The following is a 21,740-nucleotide window of genomic DNA, read 5'->3' as shown; positions in this document are numbered from 1 at the left end:
TGTCAGTGGGAAGATGCTGATCTCTGAGTTGCTGCTACCAGGGGGTGACTTTAATAATAATAATAATAATAATAATAATAATAATAATAATTTATTTATACCCTGCCCATCTGGGTGAATTTCCCCAGCCACTCTGGGCGGCTTCCAATCAAGTGTTAAAAACAACAGGGCTGCCTTCAGATGTCTGAAGAGAAGATAGCTGCTTATTTCTTTCACATTTGAAGGGAGGGCGTTCCACAGGGCGGGTGCCACTACCGAGAAGGCCCTCTGCCTGGTTCCCTGTAACCTCACATCTCGCAATGAGGGAACTGCCAGAAGGCCCTTGGCGCTGGATCTCAGTGTCCGGGCTGAACGATGGGGGTGGAGACGCTCCTTCAGGTATACAGGAGCAAGCATCGAGGGGGTTTGGTACAGACCACCGCAGAAGGGTTTTATACCTGGGAAGGGCTGTAGGTCAGTGTTAGAGCACCTGCTTGGCATGCAGAAGGTGTCTGGTTCAACCCCCAGCATCTCCAGGCTGGACTGGGTAAGACATTGGCCTAAAACATTGGAGGGTCAATGCCAATCAGCAGGGAGACGGCATGGTACCCTCCAGATGTTGTGGGACTCTAACTCCCATCTGCCAACAGGGTCAGGGGTGCTGGGAGTTGTAGTTCAGCAGCATCTGAAGAGCACCATGTTGGCTATCGCTGGTCTAGAGAACTTTGAGCTGAGTGGGTCAGTGCCCTGACTCTGTATAAAGCACCTTCCCATGTATATACAAGGATGAGGAGCCTGTGGTTCTGGACTCTGGCTCCCATCATCCCATGACCATCAGCCCTGCTACCTGGTGCTGATGGGAGTTGTAGTCTCACAACCTCCTGAGAGCCACAGTCTCCCCTTCCCCCACCCGTGGGATTTTGTATTAGAACTCTCCCATCATGTTCTTTTACAAACATGAAAGGCGCATATTACTATTCTCCGCCTTTAAAATTGAAACTACTACTGTTGTTGTTGCTTAAAAAAAATATGGAACACATTAGCAGGATTCCCCATGGCTTACTTCTGCTCTCTTTTCACCCCCTTCCAGTGTGGTTTTTTCAAAAGAAAGTACAAAAATAGGATTGCAGAGCAGTGCGATTCCTGAGAACGAAGTGGAGAGAGATTCTGGAGTGGGACGATGGGTAACCTTCCTCAGACGCGCGAGGCACAGTCAGATTGGAATTCATCTTCTTTTTATTAATGTATTCCTTGCTGTAGGCTGAAAATAAACCTTTTGCCCTAGTCTTGGGTTCCTGAAAACCACTGTTATGGATTTCAGTGCACCTTTCCCCCCCAGGGGGTACTCAAGGGCACACAGTACGAGCACTTCTCTTTTTGTTGTTAAAAAGTGTGGCACTCACTGTAACAACTTCATGGTGAGTACCAGCACCTATTTTTCTAGAAAAAGAAAACACCGACGGATTTTATTTGGGAGCCTCGTGGCCTTTGTGTGGATTTTTTGAGGCAACCTCGTACTTCACATGGCTTAGTTCACAGCCAGCTTGAGACTGTGAATGTGTTTTTTTTACCCATTCTCTCACTCCTGCCATCATCTCCCATTTTCCATCTTGACCGTGACCCGGGGCCCGTGGTTTCGCCATCAGCCGATGCTTTTCCTTCCTCAAACCTCCCTCTCCCCACACTCTGTTTTAATAACCTGCCAAAGACTCCTGGGGAACACGAGAGCTTTCGTACTATTTTTGTGGAATTTCTCATCAGCCTAATAAAAGTATTGCCCTAATATTGTGTTTGTTTGTGGATTTTTCCAGTCTTTGATTCCATATAAAAGGTAAAGGACCCCTGACAGTTAAGTCAAGTCGCAAACGACTCTGGGATTGTGGCGCTCATCTCGGTTTATAGGCCAAGGGAGCTGACGTTTGTCCGCAGACAGTTTTTCTGGGTCATGTGGCCAGCATGACTGAGCCGCTTCTGGTGAACCAGAACCAATGCCGTTTACCTTCCTGCTGGAGCAGTACCTATTTATCTACTTGCACTTTGATGTGCTTTTGAACTGCTAGGTTGGCAGAAGCTGGGACTGAGCAATGGGAACTCACCCCATCGCGGTGATTCGAACCGCCGACCTTCTGATTGGCAAGCCCTAGGCTCAGTGGTTTACACCACAGCGCCACCCACGTCTCATTGATTCCATATAAAGAAGAACAATTGTTTATTTAAAAGACTGGAGCGAATTTAACTTTGCAGTGCCCCAGAACTCTTCATAGTGGTTGCAGAGCAGCTGCCTACAATTGGCTTTCTCCCCAGCAGCTGCTAACTCAGTGGTAGACTGCTCCTGAACCTGGAGGGTCCTTGTAGTCACCAGGACTAGTAGCCACGCGTGGAGCTTCCACCCTCCGCAAAGCATCTGAGCCCCTTTTAAAACTTTCCAAGCTGGTGCTGACATCTCCAGTTCTTCAGGGTAGAAAATTATCTATGTTTATTAGAAGTGGTTTGGAAAATTATTTCTTTTCCTGGACTTTTCTCTGCCTTCTGCCAATCTGTTTCGTTGGCTAACCCTGAATATGAAACTTGTGTTTTATGAGAGGTAGAAAAAATGTCTATCTTCTTTCTTTGTGGGAATGAAGGAGGTGAGGACAGGTGACCCCACCTAGGCCCCCCTCAATAATCACCCCCCCCTCAATAATCACCCCAGGCCTCAAAACTGTCCAAAATTCCTTTTGTCTTCGAAAAAAATCCAAAACAGCTTTTCTCTGCTCTTCTCTGCTTTCCTTACAAGATGCATAGGAAAAATGTTATTCTTTTATCGGTAGGAGAGAGCTTCAAAAAGGCTAATGAATAGGCTCTGTCATTCCAAGAATACTCAAGCCTGAGAACTGACTTTTATCTCATTCAGTAGCAACATCTTTGGACATGCTGAACTGCTCTCATTCCCCTTTCCTGGGAAGAGTCCAAAAGAGTCCCAAGACAGCAGCTTTCTGTTCATGCTCAGGGGAACTCATGGGGCAGGACTCCAGAAAAGGAGGAGAAAGGGGAGGGAACTGGAAGGGGAATATATACTGTGTGGAAATGACTGTGAACCCGTGCATGCTTTTTGTGAGTTATCACACTTGCTCCTTCTACCAGTTCATGGATGGTAGAAGCTTTTTCTCTGAAACTATTCCTTGAGTGTCTGTTGACTCCCATTTTCCCTTTCCCGGGTGCAATATTTTTTCCCCACCCGAGGGCAAAGCCTCATAAGGCTACAACATATTTAATATTACAAATGTCATCCCAACACAGTCATTTAAGCTTCAATTCCACACTTATCAGGGAGTAATTTCTACTGAATTCAATGGGGCTTGCTATTGAGAAGAAAAGTATAGAATTTCATTGTTTTGTGTGGGGTTTCTTCTCCCCAACCCCTCCAAACTTTCTCCTTTCTTCATAACGGAGATGTTCCACCTCTTTGATAATTTTGGTTGTACTTTTCTGAGCATTGTGTTTCTTCAGAAGAAGAACAACTAGGTGGACCTGGCAAGATTGACGGTCCTACGTTTCTGTCTCTTTCACCTGCGCATGGCTTTTTTAAAAAAAACAACACAAATCTTCATTGTGTTCCCCATGTCTATTTGACCCATCTGGCAGTGTTTCCAGTTTGTTATGGCTTGCTGGCATTCATCTATTTGGCACCGAGGGCCTGACTGCAGGAGCCATCCAACTTTAGAGAGAAACCCTCCATAAATTTTAAATGATACCATTATCCTTTTGCACAGCAGGTCTAGGGGATGTGGCCTTGTCTCCTGTGCAAGTCGTATGCAAGACGTAACCTGGTATTTTTTCAGCAATTGCTCTTTCTCTCATCAGACCTCCTTGTCATTTAGTCACAGCCTGGGGAATCCTTCACATGACTCTCTGGGGGGTTTATGTAGGCAAAACAATCCTGCAATTCAAAGACACTTTGCGGACATTTAAACAGATGGCTCTTTCTTCAGGGGATGGTTTGATGCAGAAAATCAGAATGTCTGCTTAACGAAAGGTTTGCCGCACCGACAACCCTTAAAATTGCACCTGACACCTTCATTGTATAGCTTTTGCTCTGTACCCTGGCCTTTTGACACTAGATATAGATAGATAGAAGGGACGTGGGTGGTGCTGTGGGTTAAACCACAGAGCCTAGGACTTGCCAATCAGAAGGTCGGCGGTTCGAATCCCCGCGACAGGGTGAGCTCCTGTTGCTCAGTCCCTGCTCCTGCCAACCTAGCAGTTCGAAAGCACGTCAAAGTGCAAGTAGATAAATAGGTACCGCTCCGGCGGGAAGGTAAACGGCGTTTCCGTGTGCTGCTCTGGTTCGCCAGAAGCGGCTCAGTCATGCTGGCCACATGACCCGGAAGCTGTACGCCGGCTCCCTCAGCCAATAAAGCGAGATGAGTGCTGCAACCCCAGAGTCGGTCATGACTGGACCTAATGGTCAGGGGTCCCTTTACCTTTATAGATAGATAGATGATAGATAGATAGATAGATAGATAGATAGATGATAGATAGATAGAGTAGATAGGTAGGTAGATAATAGTCTAATATAAGAAATCTAAATCTCCATTATCCCTCACTTTTTCTCTGTTGGCTGGAGCTGATAGAAATGAATCCAACATCATTTATTTGGCCTGGATGGCCACAGGTTCTCCATCCTTGAACTAAATTAATAAAATAATCTCTTGTGCTTATAAGAGGTTGGAACAGGTGTGGGGGAACCTTTGGGCCTCCCGCTGTTGCTGAACTACAACTCCCATGATTCCGGGCCATTGGCTATGCTTGCTGGGGATGATGGGAGTTGTGGTTCCGCAACGTCTGGAGGGCCAAAGTTCCCCCACAGTTAGAAGGATGCTGTTGGCAAGCACACAAGCCACACACAAGGTTCTCTCTTCCAGCCAAGGCCCTTCGCTACTGTGGATCTGTCCTATTTCAGGCAGGAGACCCTGTCAAAACAAAGCAGATAAACATAAGGAATGCATATATATTTGAGCCAGACATACATGCTGCGTATATATATATATATATATATATATATATATATATATGCAGTCTGATCATCCCTGGCAAGTCGGGGCGGCATAAAACTGACCGCCCTTTGGCAGCTGGCCCAGCAAAAGAAGGAGATTTGTAGGAGCACATTTGAGAAATGGGAGTCGGGCCAGACTGCTGGTCCAGCATATTCCTTTCTGTATCATTAATCTAGAGTGTCCCGTTCTGCTCCGTTAAATCCCTAAGTGGCAACCGAGAGCCACTCGCAAGGAAGATCTATGCATCACCGAGGGAGCCTCTGCACTAAATGTCTTGTAAGTCCTGTGGGATGGGCGCATGTCAGTGTGTTGCTCATCTGCAGAGGGCAAAGCCTTTAAAAATAACCAAAAGTCTCCTGTGAACTCCCGACACAAGCTGCCTGCCTGTGCCAGCCAATCTCTATTCCCTACCTTTTCTCAATAGGCAAAACTGCAGCTGGACCCCTGAAGTCTGGGACATATCTCAGTGGGCGAAGCCTCTGCTTTAAGGTCCCAGGTTCAAATCTCCAGTAAGACAGATAATTTATTACAGTCAAAGACCAGCTCGCATAACATAACACAATAAAAACAGCTTTCATAAAGATAAAAAATACAATTGGAACAGATTGCAGCAATAGCTCATGAGTTAAAATTGACAGATATATATATATATATATATATATATATACACTCGTACAGCTGAGATTTGGGCTACCTTCAGCATTTCCCTAGTAAGCTATTTTATTCTAGAGGATGATCTGTGCCTACAAATCTCGGCACATAATAATAATATTTTATTTATATCCCGCCCTCCCCAGCCGAAGCCAGGCTCAGAGCGGCTAACAACAGTGAAATAACACAGCATTCCAAAATCAATTCATTATAAAATCAGTTCAAATCAGGTCGTCTTGTGATCTTTGCCTAAGAGGAGAGAATTAAGTTTAGACTTGTCTGAAAGATCAGCAAGCAAAGGATCAATGGTGTCTCTACGAATCTCCAGTAAAAAGAAGATGGAGGACCTTCAGAGCTGGGGCCCAAATGTGGTCCTCTGGATCTCTTGATATGGCCCTCAAAACTTTCTCCAAGCCACACCTCTTTCCTGATTAACTGCCGCCGGTGATGCTTGAGAAAAGAGATGGCAGGCCAACCGTGGCCTCTCCACGGGCAGCAGACACACAAATCAAGGTGAAAAATGACCTTCTCAAAAAGACGCTCGCCGTCAGCAAAAACACCGTTTCAGGGGAGTGCAGAAAAAGCGAGGGGAGAGAGACACTGGAAGTTTTCCTCCACGCAATTTTGGTTTCTACTCTGTGGTTTTGTAGTCAATGTCAGAGCTTGGGCGCTGGGGTTTTGAGGTGATGAGAATAATATCGAAGGTCATGTTCAGCTTGTGATACCACTTTAAGCCGTCATGGCTTCCCCCCTAAGAATCCTGGGAGTTGAGAGCGGTTAGGAGACCTCACCAGTCCCCTCCCAGAGCTACAATTCCCAGAGTTCCCTGTGAAGAGGGATTGATTGTTAAACTACGGTGGGAATTGTAGCTCTATGCGGGAAATAATATTTTCAGCGCCCTTAAGAAAAGCACAGTTCCCAGAAAATCCATGACTGTTTAAAGTGGTACCAGAATGCCCTAAATGCATGATATGGATGTGGCCTTAAACAGGAATGGAGAACATAGTGCCCCCATCTCTGACCAAAAACAAGGCGTTGGAGGGGAATAATGCAGTTTTTGAAGGTCAACGGCTACTAGGTCTGTACCAAAACACTGAGGCATTACATTCCAAGCCTTGATTTTGGGACCAGCTGGTCTCGAACTCAGAACTCTTTACCGTGTCTGCATCCCCACTAGCCATTTAAAGCTCACTTCTGGGAAGGATCCTGGGAATTGTCGTTTGTTAAGGATGCTAGGAACTGTAGTGCTGCACAAGGTAAACTACAGTTCCCGTATTTCTTTGGGAGGGCATGTGCTTTAAATAGAAGGCGGGTGCAAGCGTCCGGCATCAATTCAGTGGTTGAATGGGCCGTGATGGAACGCCCTTCCTCTTCATCATCATTGTTAAGCGATGGCCTGTGGTTGGTGTTTTTTAAAACATACAAATGAGGACCCCTGCTGCAGGGGAACAGGGGCAACCATGGGCCTGTCTGAGGATGAGCCTTTATAAATGCATCTCATGTTCATAAATGCGCTTTAAACTCTGGGGGGAAGCCGGCAGAGGGTGCCATCTGGCTAGCATTTGCGATGCCCACAACCCTGAAACAACAACAACAACTTATTATTTATACCCCAGCCACTCTGAGCGGCTTCCAACAAAATATTAAAATACAGTAATGCATCAAACATTAAAAGCTTCCCTGAACAGGGCTGCCTTCAGATGTCTTCTAAAAGTGTGGTAGTTGTTCTTCTCTTTGACATCTGGTGGGAGGGCGTTCCAAAGGGCGGGTGCCACCACGGAGAAGGCCCTCTGCCTGGTTCCCTGTAACTTGGCTTCTCGCAGTGAGGGAACCGCCAGTAGGCCCTTGGCGCTGGACCTCAGTGTCCGGGCAGAACAATGGAGGTGGAGACGCTGCTTCAGGTATACTGGACCGAGGCCGTCTTTCCGCAGTCTTTCCACAGCAATCCTTAGCGTAACGTTTTACAATTGTGCGTATTGGTCTGCGCCTGTGACATCCCGAACACACACACACACACACACACGAAGGGCCCTGCTAGCCTTTTCACAGCCATTCTGGACTCCTGTTTATTTCCAATGCCTTTGACAGATGGGCATCGTTAACTAAAGGAGTTGGGGAGAACTTATAAACACAGAACAAAACAAGCTGTCAAGATGTAATGAATTAAACCTCTGGCACACCTCCAGGGAAAAGCAACGTAAGATGGAGTAAATAACAGCCAACAAGAGGTGGGAGGCTGGGTAACGTGAAATCAATAAGTGTCGACTGCTGAAATATCGTAGTAAAATGCATCTCCGGGCAAAGATGGGTATAACATTTCTTAGAGCAGTGGGAGCCCCCTCACTGGAATTGGGGGGCCTGCAATGAAAAAGTTGCACGATGCAGTTCACAGTTCCAGCCGGCCACCCACTCCTGCCCCTTTTCATGATACTCCATTCTCTTCCCCTTCCCACCTGGCTTATGTATTTATTTATTATTCTGCAAACCGGGGTATGTGGGCAGGTGTTCCCTAATAATGCCATTACATACAGCCTGAAGATTGACAGTGGTATCTTGGTTTTAGAACAGCTTAGTTTATGAACAGCTTAGTTTGTGAACTTTGCCTTGGAAGCAGAACATGTTCATCTTCCAGTTGAGTGTGTTCCATTTGTAAATTGAGTCCCTCACTGTTAATCAGAGGCTTCCTGTTGAGTCTGTCGGCTGTTGAGTCCCAAGTAGCCACGCAACACAGAGGTGATATTTGGAGCTTTTGCTATTTTTTGCATTTTTCTTTGTGTGGCTTTTTCATTTTTTTTGTCTGTGAAAAGTCTTCCTCTGCCATGGCTGCAACAAAACATCATTTGTTTTATGGGACTGACTTGTGACTGTTGTTATGTACTGAAGTTCTCACCCTGGGCCAGCAGGGGGATACTGTAGATAGTTTTCACTCAGGTCCATATATGCAAATAAAGGCTTGAAAGTGACGCTCAGTGATTGGATAGTTATAGAAAATGGTTACTGTTGCGTTCTAGTGGAGCTCTAATATAAGCAGGCTGGCTGAACCCTTCAGTTCAGTTCTGTTCTGGCCTGTGAATAAGCAAGAGCTGTTTGAAGAATCGCTGTGTCATCCGATGTGTTCACCCACAACTTAACTGTGGCTTGTAACTTCATTTTGTGACTTGTTTTGTGACTGTGTGGAACCCAGTTCAGCTACTGATTGATTGATTGATTGATTGATTGATTGTGTGACTGCAGAAATGGATGAAAGCCACCCCCCCCCACCATCCAAACAATGACTATAATCAGTGCATGTAAGAAAAAAATATAATTTTAATTTTTATCATCTACAATACTATCTTATTTATTTTATAGTACAGTACATTGATATTACTTTCATTTTATGGACCAGTGGTCTCGTTAGATAGTAAAATGCATATTAAATGGCTGTTTCAGGGGTTGTTTATAAAAGTCTGGAATGGATTAATCCGTTTTGCATTGCTTTCTATGGGAAAGCACACCTTGGTTTTAGAACGCTTTGGTTTTGGAACAGACTTCTGGAATGGATCAAGTCTGGGAACCAAGGTACCACTGTACAAGGCTTAAGTCGGGTTGTGCATCCATGGCAGTGACCAGAGGAGGAATGCCCTCTGGGAAGAGCGCAGAGAGAAGGAATGCCATGGTGCATCTGCAGCAGCAACACAACTGGCTGCCTTCCCCTGCCCCAGCTGCAACAAAACATGTCTCTCCTGTATCGGTCTCTACAGCCACAGCAGGTGCTGTGACTCTCCAACGAATTGATTTCACCTTCCCAATACAGATGGATGCCAACCAACACCACTTTGTGTTGTTTTTCTTAAAAATATAAAGCAGCATAGAAATGAAATAATAATTATGATTATGATAATTAGAGGGAATGGCGTATATTTTCTCTCTCTCTACGTTTCCGAGCACAATTCAAAGTGTTGGTGCTCACCTTAAAAGCCCTAAACGGCCTCAGTCCAGTATATCTGAAGGAGCATCTCCACCCCCATTGTTCTACCCGGATACTGACGTCCAGCGCCAAGGGCCTTCTGGTGGTTCCCTCATTGCGAGAAGCCAAGTTACAGGGAACCAGGCAGAGGGCCTTCTTGGTGGTGGCACCCGACCTGTGGAACGCCCTTACACCAGATGTCAAAGAGAACAATAACTACCAGATTTTTAGAAGACATCTGAAGGCAGCCCTGTTCAGGGAAGCTTTTAATGTTTGATGCATTACTGTATTTTAATATTTTGTTGGAAGCTGTCCAGAGTGGCCGGGGAAGCCCAGCCAGATGGGCGGAGTATAAATATATTATTATTATTATTATTATTATTATTATTATTATTATTATTATTATTATCTCTAGGGGGGCTGATAGGTGGGGGGAGAATAAACCAGTCCTGCCAAGCTTCCGGACAGTTTATCTGAGCCATTGAAAAGACTGCTGCGGAAGGCGCCTATTGGCTAGTGCCAGTGTGTCCCCAACGCTCCATGTTGAGACAATAGAGGGGAATAGCTGGGAGGTGGGTGGGCAAGGAGCAGCCCCTGGTGCCGCCTAAGGAGGTTGCCTGACTTTGCCTAATGGTGGAACCGGGGCCTAAGGAGCAGAAGTCTTGGAGAATTGCCTAAACCGCTCTGCGAAAGACCAAGAATAAACTATTTGAAAGGCAAGTCAGATAAATCCAACTGAAGAAGAAGAAGGCAATCTCCATCTCATAAGTCACACTCTTGAAGTGAACTGGAAATTGAAAAACAGGATAGATAGACAGATGCTTCCGATGCTCAGCGGCGGCCTGACCATTGGCATCCCATAATTTTCTTCAAATATATAAATCAGCCAAATGGGTGACACCTCACCGTTTTGTACACAAGGAAGGCCTCATTCCGAGCAGCGAACAGCAGAGCCAGCGAACAGCAGAGCCAGGGTGTTAAACAATGCTGAAAGGGTCCCGTTTTCATTATGATGAGCCTGTTATCTTTCCTCGCCACCATTTCCAGTAAATCACTTCCCTGGCGGGCATAAGGGCAATGTCAACATTGCTATATAGGCTTTTTTGCAATGCTTTGCCGTCTCAGCTCAGCCGCCCCGACTGGAGACTCTGAGCTGTTGCCTTCAAAATTTATTTTCATGGGAACAGTAATGGCAGTCATAATAGGCACAGGGAGACCAATAATAAAAGCTGCACATCAATATAGCATTAACTCGGAAGGTGTCTTTGACCAGGCCTTGGGGCTGCCTTGAACGTAGAGGTGGGCAAATGTGGCCCTTCAGGTCTCTCAAGCTGGCCCTGGGAACTTTCCCCAGTGTGATAGGAATTTTGAGGTCTTAGATAGATGGCAATGTTCATAAGTGTACCAACCGAGCACGTACATAGATCAGCACAGGAAGACCGACCTGAAGCCATTTTGATTCCTAAACTGAGCAAATGTTTTCTCTGCAAGGTCAAAGTGGGAAAGCCTCCCCATTGTCTTTTCCTTCACAAATCCTGTCTTAAGGGTATGTCTGTGTTTGAATAGGGTGTGAGCCTGTGAACTTGGCCCAGGAAATATTATCTACAAAAGACTGACCAGGTTCCTCAGGCAATCCAATCAAGTAACCTGCCAGACAGGAGATAAACAAGGACAGGAGAAAAACAACATTCAGTTTTCTATTTTAGACTGCTTTTTCTGTGATGTAGGTATGATGTATCTGGGGGGTGGTCTTGGGTTACACCCCTTCTGTGATGTATGCATGATGTTTCTGGGGGTGGTCTTGATCTACAGGGTGGCAATTTCAAAAGTCTTTATAAGACCTTGCGCACCATTGTTCTGGGTACCTCATCCTTTCCTGCGGGTGAGGGGAGCACCCTGTTGCAACAGATCAATAAAGATCAGGCTTACTAGCTGCTTTGCTTCTCAATATTCTCTGGTTGGCCTCTGTTATTTTCTCCTACCAATAGGGAACCTACGTAAGGACTCTATATGGGCTCTTGGATACCCCATAAGGGAAAAGGACAATTTTTGTTTACAACACCAGGTTCCCAGGACGCAGCAAGAACTGGTCTTCCTTCCTACCCTCCTCGAGTGTTTTTGCCTGGCTGTTTTTGTGTCCTCAAGCAGCTCTGATAATGCCACTTGCTTGCCTGGATGGAGGATGAGAGAAGGATGTGTTGACCACACACGATCTGAATCTGCTGGGTACAACATCATTTGGAGAGGATCATTACACTGTGGGCTATAAGGTCGCCTCTGGCTCAGAAATCTAACCCGTGAGGGCCCATGGCTCAGTTGGAGAGCACCAGCAGCCCTGCATGCAGAAGATTCTGGGTTCGATCCCCAACGACATCTCTAAGTAGAGCCGGAAGAGACACGCTGCGTGTTTTCCAGTTTTCTCAATTGCATTTGCAGCCAGACTTTTGCACCTCGGTTTTCGAACGTTTCAGAACTTGAACGGTCTTCCGGAACGGATTACATTCGAGAACTGAGGTACCGCTGTGAATGTGGCAGAAACAGGTGGATCTGGAAGTTCTGGTTCTTTCAGATTTTTATTTTTCGAATCTTGAATTCAACTCTTCACGTTCTTGCAACAACATGTGAATTTTTGTTTTTTAAATCCTCGTGAAATTTGGAAGCCATTTAGTGCAAATCTGTCCCAATAAACACATGTTTTTGTATGCAGTTTTGAATAACACACACATCTTTGGTAAAGCAACTTTCCCTACTGTTATAATAAATTGTATGTTATTTACTGCTTTGTATTCTATTTTATGAATGCATTGCCCTAATAACGCCTTTTCGTAAACACTGGTTGGAGAACAGCATCACTCACAACATTCAGGAAAGGTGAATTTCAAAGGTTAGCTGCGTTTCAGTTCCTGCATTATAATTATTAAAAATATTTATTTTTATTTATTTTTTTATTTATTTTTGTCATGAATGAAAGTGAGAGGGGCTTACAAATTGAAACAAACATTAAAACCAAGCATAAAAACTTAAGCAAGCCTGCCTACACAGTATACAATTAAAATGCATTTAAAGCACACCCACTTCCAATAAAGAATCTGTAATTTACACACACACACACACACACACACACACACACACACGAGCTACAACTCCCAGCACCCTTAACAAACTACAATTCCCAGGATTATTTGGGGGAAGGGGTAAATGTACTCAAAATGTGCTTTCCATCATGTGTTTGCAGCATACAATAAAACACTGGGAAAAAGCGCATCTGCAAAGGGCAGAACTAATTCATCCCACCCGTCTTAAAAAGCTGAGCAAAAATGCATAAACAAAGAGGCCAGAAATATGCTTAATACCCCCTCCAGATTAAGGACCCCAAACCTGGATGAACGCTAGGAACGTTTTGCCATGTGCCTAATAGCGGAGCATCACAAGGGGGCCGTTTTTGCAAAAACTGGGTCGTGAAAAGGCAAAGGCGGCCGGCTTTCTCCTCCTGCAGAGCTATTATTGCAGGCTTGCAAAGGCCGAGGACCTTCTGACTCAGCCTTGAGATTCCATCACAGGCGGCAGAAGGAAGGTGGTTCTTCCACATACCTTGTCCAACCAGCAAGGGCTGCTGCTGCTGCTGCGAGATCTATGCTCAGCTGAGCTCTCCCTTGCCACCGAAAATTCAGATCAGAGCAAGCGCAGGAGGGCTCAGCAGCAGAGCTGAACTGGAGCTGGCGTTTCAGCTTTCCAGGAGAAACACGTGCGTGGCTAATTCCTCCCCACCTGTCTATTTTATTTTTATTTTCCCCCCTTCCTCCGCACCCCTGCCCATCCTTATCCTCCTTCAGATGCTGAGCCAGCCGGGAGAGGATGGGGCAGGTGGCCTGGAAAGCTCTGTGCCTGTCGCTGTTCGATTATAAGACGGAGAAATATGTCATCGCCAAGAACAAGAAAGTGGGGGTGCTCTACCGGGTGGTCCAGCTCTCCATCATGGCCTACATTGTGGGGTAAGGAAAGAATCTTAGCTCTTCCTTTTTTTAAAATAATAATAATAATTCTGCGTCATTGATACACACGCACAGTAAAACCAGGCTGGTCCTTCTCCATCACCTTTCCTGATGTCTCTTGCTGATCAGAGAATCATGGAATTGTAGAGCTGGAAGGGACCCCGAGGGTCATCCAGACTGACCCCGTGCAACGCAATGCCCAATGTGGGGCTCAAAGCCACGACCCTGAGATTGAAATCATGCTTTGCTATTGACAGATTGTTGGCTGGCTTGTGCTGCTCAGCTCGAAAACCGAAATGCAGGGAAACGTCGCAAACTGACTTGCACCAGGTCAGAAAACCGGCCTGCCTACACCCAGTGTTGCCCGCTCTGGGCGGCAGCTGCTCTCTGGGGTTGCCTTGGGCAGGGCGAAGGGTCCTCTTCGTTGCCAGATCCTTTGAAATGGGAGAGGTCAGGGATTGAACCCAGAGCCTTCCCCCATGCACAGGAGAGGCTCAGCTTTAATAGTTGTGAGATCCCCAGCCAAGGAAGGGTGGGGGGTCGGGGGGCTGGTGTGTCGCTGCCCAGAACCCCCTGACCTTTGAACCCGCCTAGCAGGGCTCATCCTACGACCTGGAAAAGCTGCGGGGAATAGGCTACGTTTTTAAAAACACACTGGCGTTTGGATTTTGCCAGTTGCACTGATTCTGCTTGATGCCGAACATTCTGCTTCTTTGGGGATGGGCATAAAAACTCTGTTTCAAGGCTGGGCAACCCCAGATTTATTTATTTTTTGCAGGGGGGTTGTCAAGATGCTGTCTGGGGGAGAGGGGGCTTCTAAGTGGTGGTGTGGGGGGGGTCAGGATCCTCAGCCACCAAGGGAGACAGAGAGGGGAGTATTTGGGCTTTGAGGGCAGCAGCTGGGCACAGTTGAGCAGGGAGACGGCATGGTACCCTCCAGATGTTGTGGGACTCTAACTCCCATCTGCCAACAGGGTCAGGGGTGCTGGGAGTTGTAGTTCAGCAGCATCTGAAGAGCACCATGTTGGCTATCGCTGGTCTAGAGAACTTTGAGCTGAGTGGGTCAGTGCCCTGACTCTGTATAAAGCACCTTCCCATGTATATACAAGGATGAGGAGCCTGTGGTTCTGGACTCTGGCTCCCATCATCCCATGACCATCAGCCCTGCTACCTGGTGCTGATGGGAGTTGTAGTCTCACAACCTCCTGAGAGCCACAGTCTCCCCTTCCCCCACCCGTGGGATTTTGTATTAGAACTCTCCCATCATGTTCTTTTACAAACATGAAAGGCGCATATTACTATTCTCCGCCTTTAAAATTGAAACTACTACTGTTGTTGTTGCTTAAAAAAAATATGGAACACATTAGCAGGATTCCCCATGGCTTACTTCTGCTCTCTTTTCACCCCCTTCCAGTGTGGTTTTTTCAAAAGAAAGTACAAAAATAGGATTGCAGAGCAGTGCGATTCCTGAGAACGAAGTGGAGAGAGATTCTGGAGTGGGACGATGGGTAACCTTCCTCAGACGCGCGAGGCACAGTCAGATTGGAATTCATCTTCTTTTTATTAATGTATTCCTTGCTGTAGGCTGAAAATAAACCTTTTGCCCTAGTCTTGGGTTCCTGAAAACCACTGTTATGGATTTCAGTGCACCTTTCCCCCCCAGGGGGTACTCAAGGGCACACAGTACGAGCACTTCTCTTTTTGTTGTTAAAAAGTGTGGCACTCACTGTAACAACTTCATGGTGAGTACCAGCACCTATTTTTCTAGAAAAAGAAAACACCGACGGATTTTATTTGGGAGCCTCGTGGCCTTTGTGTGGATTTTTTGAGGCAACCTCGTACTTCACATGGCTTAGTTCACAGCCAGCTTGAGACTGTGAATGTGTTTTTTTTACCCATTCTCTCACTCCTGCCATCATCTCCCATTTTCCATCTTGACCGTGACCCGGGGCCCGTGGTTTCGCCATCAGCCGATGCTTTTCCTTCCTCAAACCTCCCTCTCCCCACACTCTGTTTTAATAACCTGCCAAAGACTCCTGGGGAACACGAGAGCTTTCGTACTATTTTTGTGGAATTTCTCATCAGCCTAATAAAAGTATTGCCCTAATATTGTGTTTGTTTGTGGATTTTTCCAGTCTTTGATTCCATATAAAAGGTAAAGGACCCCTGACAGTTAAGTCAAGTCGCAAACGACTCTGGGATTGTGGCGCTCATCTCGGTTTATAGGCCAAGGGAGCTGACGTTTGTCCGCAGACAGTTTTTCTGGGTCATGTGGCCAGCATGACTGAGCCGCTTCTGGTGAACCAGAACCAATGCCGTTTACCTTCCTGCTGGAGCAGTACCTATTTATCTACTTGCACTTTGATGTGCTTTTGAACTGCTAGGTTGGCAGAAGCTGGGACTGAGCAATGGGAACTCACCCCATCGCGGTGATTCGAACCGCCGACCTTCTGATTGGCAAGCCCTAGGCTCAGTGGTTTACACCACAGCGCCACCCACGTCTCATTGATTCCATATAAAGAAGAACAATTGTTTATTTAAAAGACTGGAGCGAATTTAACTTTGCAGTGCCCCAGAACTCTTCATAGTGGTTGCAGAGCAGCTGCCTACAATTGGCTTTCTCCCCAGCAGCTGCTAACTCAGTGGTAGACTGCTCCTGAACCTGGAGGGTCCTTGTAGTCACCAGGACTAGTAGCCACGCGTGGAGCTTCCACCCTCCGCAAAGCATCTGAGCCCCTTTTAAAACTTTCCAAGCTGGTGCTGACATCTCCAGTTCTTCAGGGTAGAAAATTATCTATGTTTATTAGAAGTGGTTTGGAAAATTATTTCTTTTCCTGGACTTTTCTCTGCCTTCTGCCAATCTGTTTCGTTGGCTAACCCTGAATATGAAACTTGTGTTTTATGAGAGGTAGAAAAAATGTCTATCTTCTTTCTTTGTGGGAATGAAGGAGGTGAGGACAGGTGACCCCACCTAGGCCCCCCTCAATAATCACCCCCCCCTCAATAATCACCCCAGGCCTCAAAACTGTCCAAAATTCCTTTTGTCTTCGAAAAAAATCCAAAACAGCTTTTCTCTGCTCTTCTCTGCTTTCCTTACAAGATGCATAGGAAAAATGTTATTCTTTTATCGGTAGGAGAGAGCTTCAAAAAGGCTAATGAATAGGCTCTGTCATTCCAAGAATACTCAAGCCTGAGAACTGACTTTTATCTCATTCAGTAGCAACATCTTTGGACATGCTGAACTGCTCTCATTCCCCTTTCCTGGGAAGAGTCCAAAAGAGTCCCAAGACAGCAGCTTTCTGTTCATGCTCAGGGGAACTCATGGGGCAGGACTCCAGAAAAGGAGGAGAAAGGGGAGGGAACTGGAAGGGGAATATATACTGTGTGGAAATGACTGTGAACCCGTGCATGCTTTTTGTGAGTTATCACACTTGCTCCTTCTACCAGTTCATGGATGGTAGAAGCTTTTTCTCTGAAACTATTCCTTGAGTGTCTGTTGACTCCCATTTTCCCTTTCCCGGGTGCAATATTTTTTCCCCACCCGAGGGCAAAGCCTCATAAGGCTACAACATATTTAATATTACAAATGTCATCCCAACACAGTCATTTAAGCTTCAATTCAACACTTATCAGGGAGTAATTTCTACTGAATTCAATGGGGCTTGCTATTGAGAAGAAAAGTATAGAATTTCATTGTTTTGTGTGGGGTTTCTTCTCCCCAACCCCTCCAAACTTTCTCCTTTCTTCATAACGGAGATGTTCCACCTCTTTGATAATTTTGGTTGTACTTTTCTGAGCATTGTGTTTCTTCAGAAGAAGAACAACTAGGTGGACCTGGCAAGATTGACGGTCCTACGTTTCTGTCTCTTTCACCTGCGCATGGCTTTTTTTAAAAAAACAACACAAATCTTCATTGTGTTCCCCATGTCTATTTGACCCATCTGGCAGTGTTTCCAGTTTGTTATGGCTTGCTGGCATTCATCTATTTGGCACCGAGGGCCTGACTGCAGGAGCCATCCAACTTTAGAGAGAAACCCTCCATAAATTTTAAATGATACCATTATCCTTTTGCACAGCAGGTCTAGGGGATGTGGCCTTGTCTCCTGTGCAAGTCGTATGCAAGACGTAACCTGGTATTTTTTCAGCAATTGCTCTTTCTCTCATCAGACCTCCTTGTCATTTAGTCACAGCCTGGGGAATCCTTCACATGACTCTCTGGGGGGTTTATGTAGGCAAAACAATCCTGCAATTCAAAGACACTTTGCGGACATTTAAACAGATGGCTCTTTCTTCAGGGGATGGTTTGATGCAGAAAATCAGAATGTCTGCTTAACGAAAGGTTTGCCGCACCGACAACCCTTAAAATTGCACCTGACACCTTCATTGTATAGCTTTTGCTCTGTACCCTGGCCTTTTGACACTAGATATAGATAGATAGAAGGGACGTGGGTGGTGCTGTGGGTTAAACCACAGAGCCTAGGACTTGCCAATCAGAAGGTCGGCGGTTCGAATCCCCGCGACAGGGTGAGCTCCTGTTGCTCAGTCCCTGCTCCTGCCAACCTAGCAGTTCGAAAGCACGTCAAAGTGCAAGTAGATAAATAGGTACCGCTCCGGCGGGAAGGTAAACGGCGTTTCCGTGTGCTGCTCTGGTTCGCCAGAAGCGGCTCAGTCATGCTGGCCACATGACCCGGAAGCTGTACGCCGGCTCCCTCAGCCAATAAAGCGAGATGAGTGCTGCAACCCCAGAGTCGGTCATGACTGGACCTAATGGTCAGGGGTCCCTTTACCTTTATAGATAGATAGATGATAGATAGATAGATAGATAGATAGATAGATAGATAGATAGATAGAGTAGATAGGTAGGTAGATAATAGTCTAATATAAGAAATCTAAATCTCCATTATCCCTCACTTTTTCTCTGTTGGCTGGAGCTGATAGAAATGAATCCAACATCATTTATTTGGCCTGGATGGCCACAGGTTCTCCATCCTTGAACTAAATTAATAAAATAATCTCTTGTGCTTATAAGAGGTTGGAACAGGTGTGGGGGAACCTTTGGGCCTCCCGCTGTTGCTGAACTACAACTCCCATGATTCCGGGCCATTGGCTATGCTTGCTGGGGATGATGGGAGTTGTGGTTCCGCAACGTCTGGAGGGCCAAAGTTCCCCCACAGTTAGAAGGATGCTGTTGGCAAGCACACAAGCCACACACAAGGTTCTCTCTTCCAGCCAAGGCCCTTCGCTACTGTGGATCTGTCCTATTTCAGGCAGGAGACCCTGTCAAAACAAAGCAGATAAACATAAGGAATGCATATATATTTGAGCCAGACATACATGCTGCGTATATATATATATATATATATATATATATATATATATGCAGTCTGATCATCCCTGGCAAGTCGGGGCGGCATAAAACTGACCGCCCTTTGGCAGCTGGCCCAGCAAAAGAAGGAGATTTGTAGGAGCACATTTGAGAAATGGGAGTCGGGCCAGACTGCTGGTCCAGCATATTCCTTTCTGTATCATTAATCTAGAGTGTCCCGTTCTGCTCCGTTAAATCCCTAAGTGGCAACCGAGAGCCACTCGCAAGGAAGATCTATGCATCACCGAGGGAGCCTCTGCACTAAATGTCTTGTAAGTCCTGTGGGATGGGCGCATGTCAGTGTGTTGCTCATCTGCAGAGGGCAAAGCCTTTAAAAATAACCAAAAGTCTCCTGTGAACTCCCGACACAAGCTGCCTGCCTGTGCCAGCCAATCTCTATTCCCTACCTTTTCTCAATAGGCAAAACTGCAGCTGGACCCCTGAAGTCTGGGACATATCTCAGTGGGCGAAGCCTCTGCTTTAAGGTCCCAGGTTCAAATCTCCAGTAAGACAGATAATTTATTACAGTCAAAGACCAGCTCGCATAACATAACACAATAAAAACAGCTTTCATAAAGATAAAAAATACAATTGGAACAGATTGCAGCAATAGCTCATGAGTTAAAATTGACAGATATATATATATATATATATATATACACTCGTACAGCTGAGATTTGGGCTACCTTCAGCATTTCCCTAGTAAGCTATTTTATTCTAGAGGATGATCTGTGCCTACAAATCTCGGCACATAATAATAATATTTTATTTATATCCCGCCCTCCCCAGCCGAAGCCAGGCTCAGAGCGGCTAACAACAGTGAAATAACACAGCATTCCAAAATCAATTCATTATAAAATCAGTTCAAATCAGGTCGTCTTGTGATCTTTGCCTAAGAGGAGAGAATTAAGTTTAGACTTGTCTGAAAGATCAGCAAGCAAAGGATCAATGGTGTCTCTACGAATCTCCAGTAAAAAGAAGATGGAGGACCTTCAGAGCTGGGGCCCAAATGTGGTCCTCTGGATCTCTTGATATGGCCCTCAAAACTTTCTCCAAGCCACACCTCTTTCCTGATTAACTGCCGCCGGTGATGCTTGAGAAAAGAGATGGCAGGCCAACCGTGGCCTCTCCACGGGCAGCAGACACACAAATCAAGGTGAAAAATGACCTTCTCAAAAAGACGCTCGCCGTCAGCAAAAACACCGTTTCAGGGGAGTGCAGAAAAAGCGAGGGGAGAGAGACACTGGAAGTTTTCCTCCACGCAATTTTGGTTTCTACTCTGTGGTTTTGTAGTCAATGTCAGAGCTTGGGCGCTGGGGTTTTGAGGTGATGAGAATAATATCGAAGGTCATGTTCAGCTTGTGATACCACTTTAAGCCGTCATGGCTTCCCCCCTAAGAATCCTGGGAGTTGAGAGCGGTTAGGAGACCTCACCAGTCCCCTCCCAGAGCTACAATTCCCAGAGTTCCCTGTGAAGAGGGATTGATTGTTAAACTACGGTGGGAATTGTAGCTCTATGCGGGAAATAATATTTTCAGCGCCCTTAAGAAAAGCACAGTTCCCAGAAAATCCATGACTGTTTAAAGTGGTACCAGAATGCCCTAAATGCATGATATGGATGTGGCCTTAAACAGGAATGGAGAACATAGTGCCCCCATCTCTGACCAAAAACAAGGCGTTGGAGGGGAATAATGCAGTTTTTGAAGGTCAACGGCTACTAGGTCTGTACCAAAACACTGAGGCATTACATTCCAAGCCTTGATTTTGGGACCAGCTGGTCTCGAACTCAGAACTCTTTACCGTGTCTGCATCCCCACTAGCCATTTAAAGCTCACTTCTGGGAAGGATCCTGGGAATTGTCGTTTGTTAAGGATGCTAGGAACTGTAGTGCTGCACAAGGTAAACTACAGTTCCCGTATTTCTTTGGGAGGGCATGTGCTTTAAATAGAAGGCGGGTGCAAGCGTCCGGCATCAATTCAGTGGTTGAATGGGCCGTGATGGAACGCCCTTCCTCTTCATCATCATTGTTAAGCGATGGCCTGTGGTTGGTGTTTTTTAAAACATACAAATGAGGACCCCTGCTGCAGGGGAACAGGGGCAACCATGGGCCTGTCTGAGGATGAGCCTTTATAAATGCATCTCATGTTCATAAATGCGCTTTAAACTCTGGGGGGAAGCCGGCAGAGGGTGCCATCTGGCTAGCATTTGCGATGCCCACAACCCTGAAACAACAACAACAACTTATTATTTATACCCCAGCCACTCTGAGCGGCTTCCAACAAAATATTAAAATACAGTAATGCATCAAACATTAAAAGCTTCCCTGAACAGGGCTGCCTTCAGATGTCTTCTAAAAGTGTGGTAGTTGTTCTTCTCTTTGACATCTGGTGGGAGGGCGTTCCAAAGGGCGGGTGCCACCACGGAGAAGGCCCTCTGCCTGGTTCCCTGTAACTTGGCTTCTCGCAGTGAGGGAACCGCCAGTAGGCCCTTGGCGCTGGACCTCAGTGTCCGGGCAGAACAATGGAGGTGGAGACGCTGCTTCAGGTATACTGGACCGAGGCCGTCTTTCCGCAGTCTTTCCACAGCAATCCTTAGCGTAACGTTTTACAATTGTGCGTATTGGTCTGCGCCTGTGACATCCCGAACACACACACACACACACACACGAAGGGCCCTGCTAGCCTTTTCACAGCCATTCTGGACTCCTGTTTATTTCCAATGCCTTTGACAGATGGGCATCGTTAACTAAAGGAGTTGGGGAGAACTTA

The 21,740-nt window shown here is 46.1% G+C and overlaps 1 protein-coding gene across 2 annotated transcripts in view; it reads left to right on the top strand.

The window, feature by feature from the left end:
• Positions 1–1,281, top strand: part of ITGAE (integrin subunit alpha E) — a gene marked incomplete at its 5' end in the record, with an annotated part of 62,662 nt that extends 61,381 nt beyond the window's left edge. For both annotated transcript variants that reach the window (XM_081890203.1, XM_081890204.1), the window contains one exon: positions 1,070–1,281. In XM_081890203.1, coding sequence (XP_081746329.1) covers positions 1,070–1,126 — 57 coding nt within the window. In that variant the 3' untranslated portion in view covers positions 1,127–1,281. The remainder of the gene's footprint in view (positions 1–1,069) is intronic.
• Positions 1,282–21,740: the final 20,459 nt, after the last annotated feature.

Source organism: Podarcis melisellensis, assembly GCF_964234715.1.
Source record: "Podarcis melisellensis genome assembly, chromosome: 15".
Classification (NCBI taxonomy): domain Eukaryota; kingdom Metazoa; phylum Chordata; class Lepidosauria; order Squamata; family Lacertidae; genus Podarcis; species Podarcis melisellensis.
Note: the sequence above shows the minus strand (reverse complement) of the source record. Positions and strands in the feature narration are given on the sequence as shown.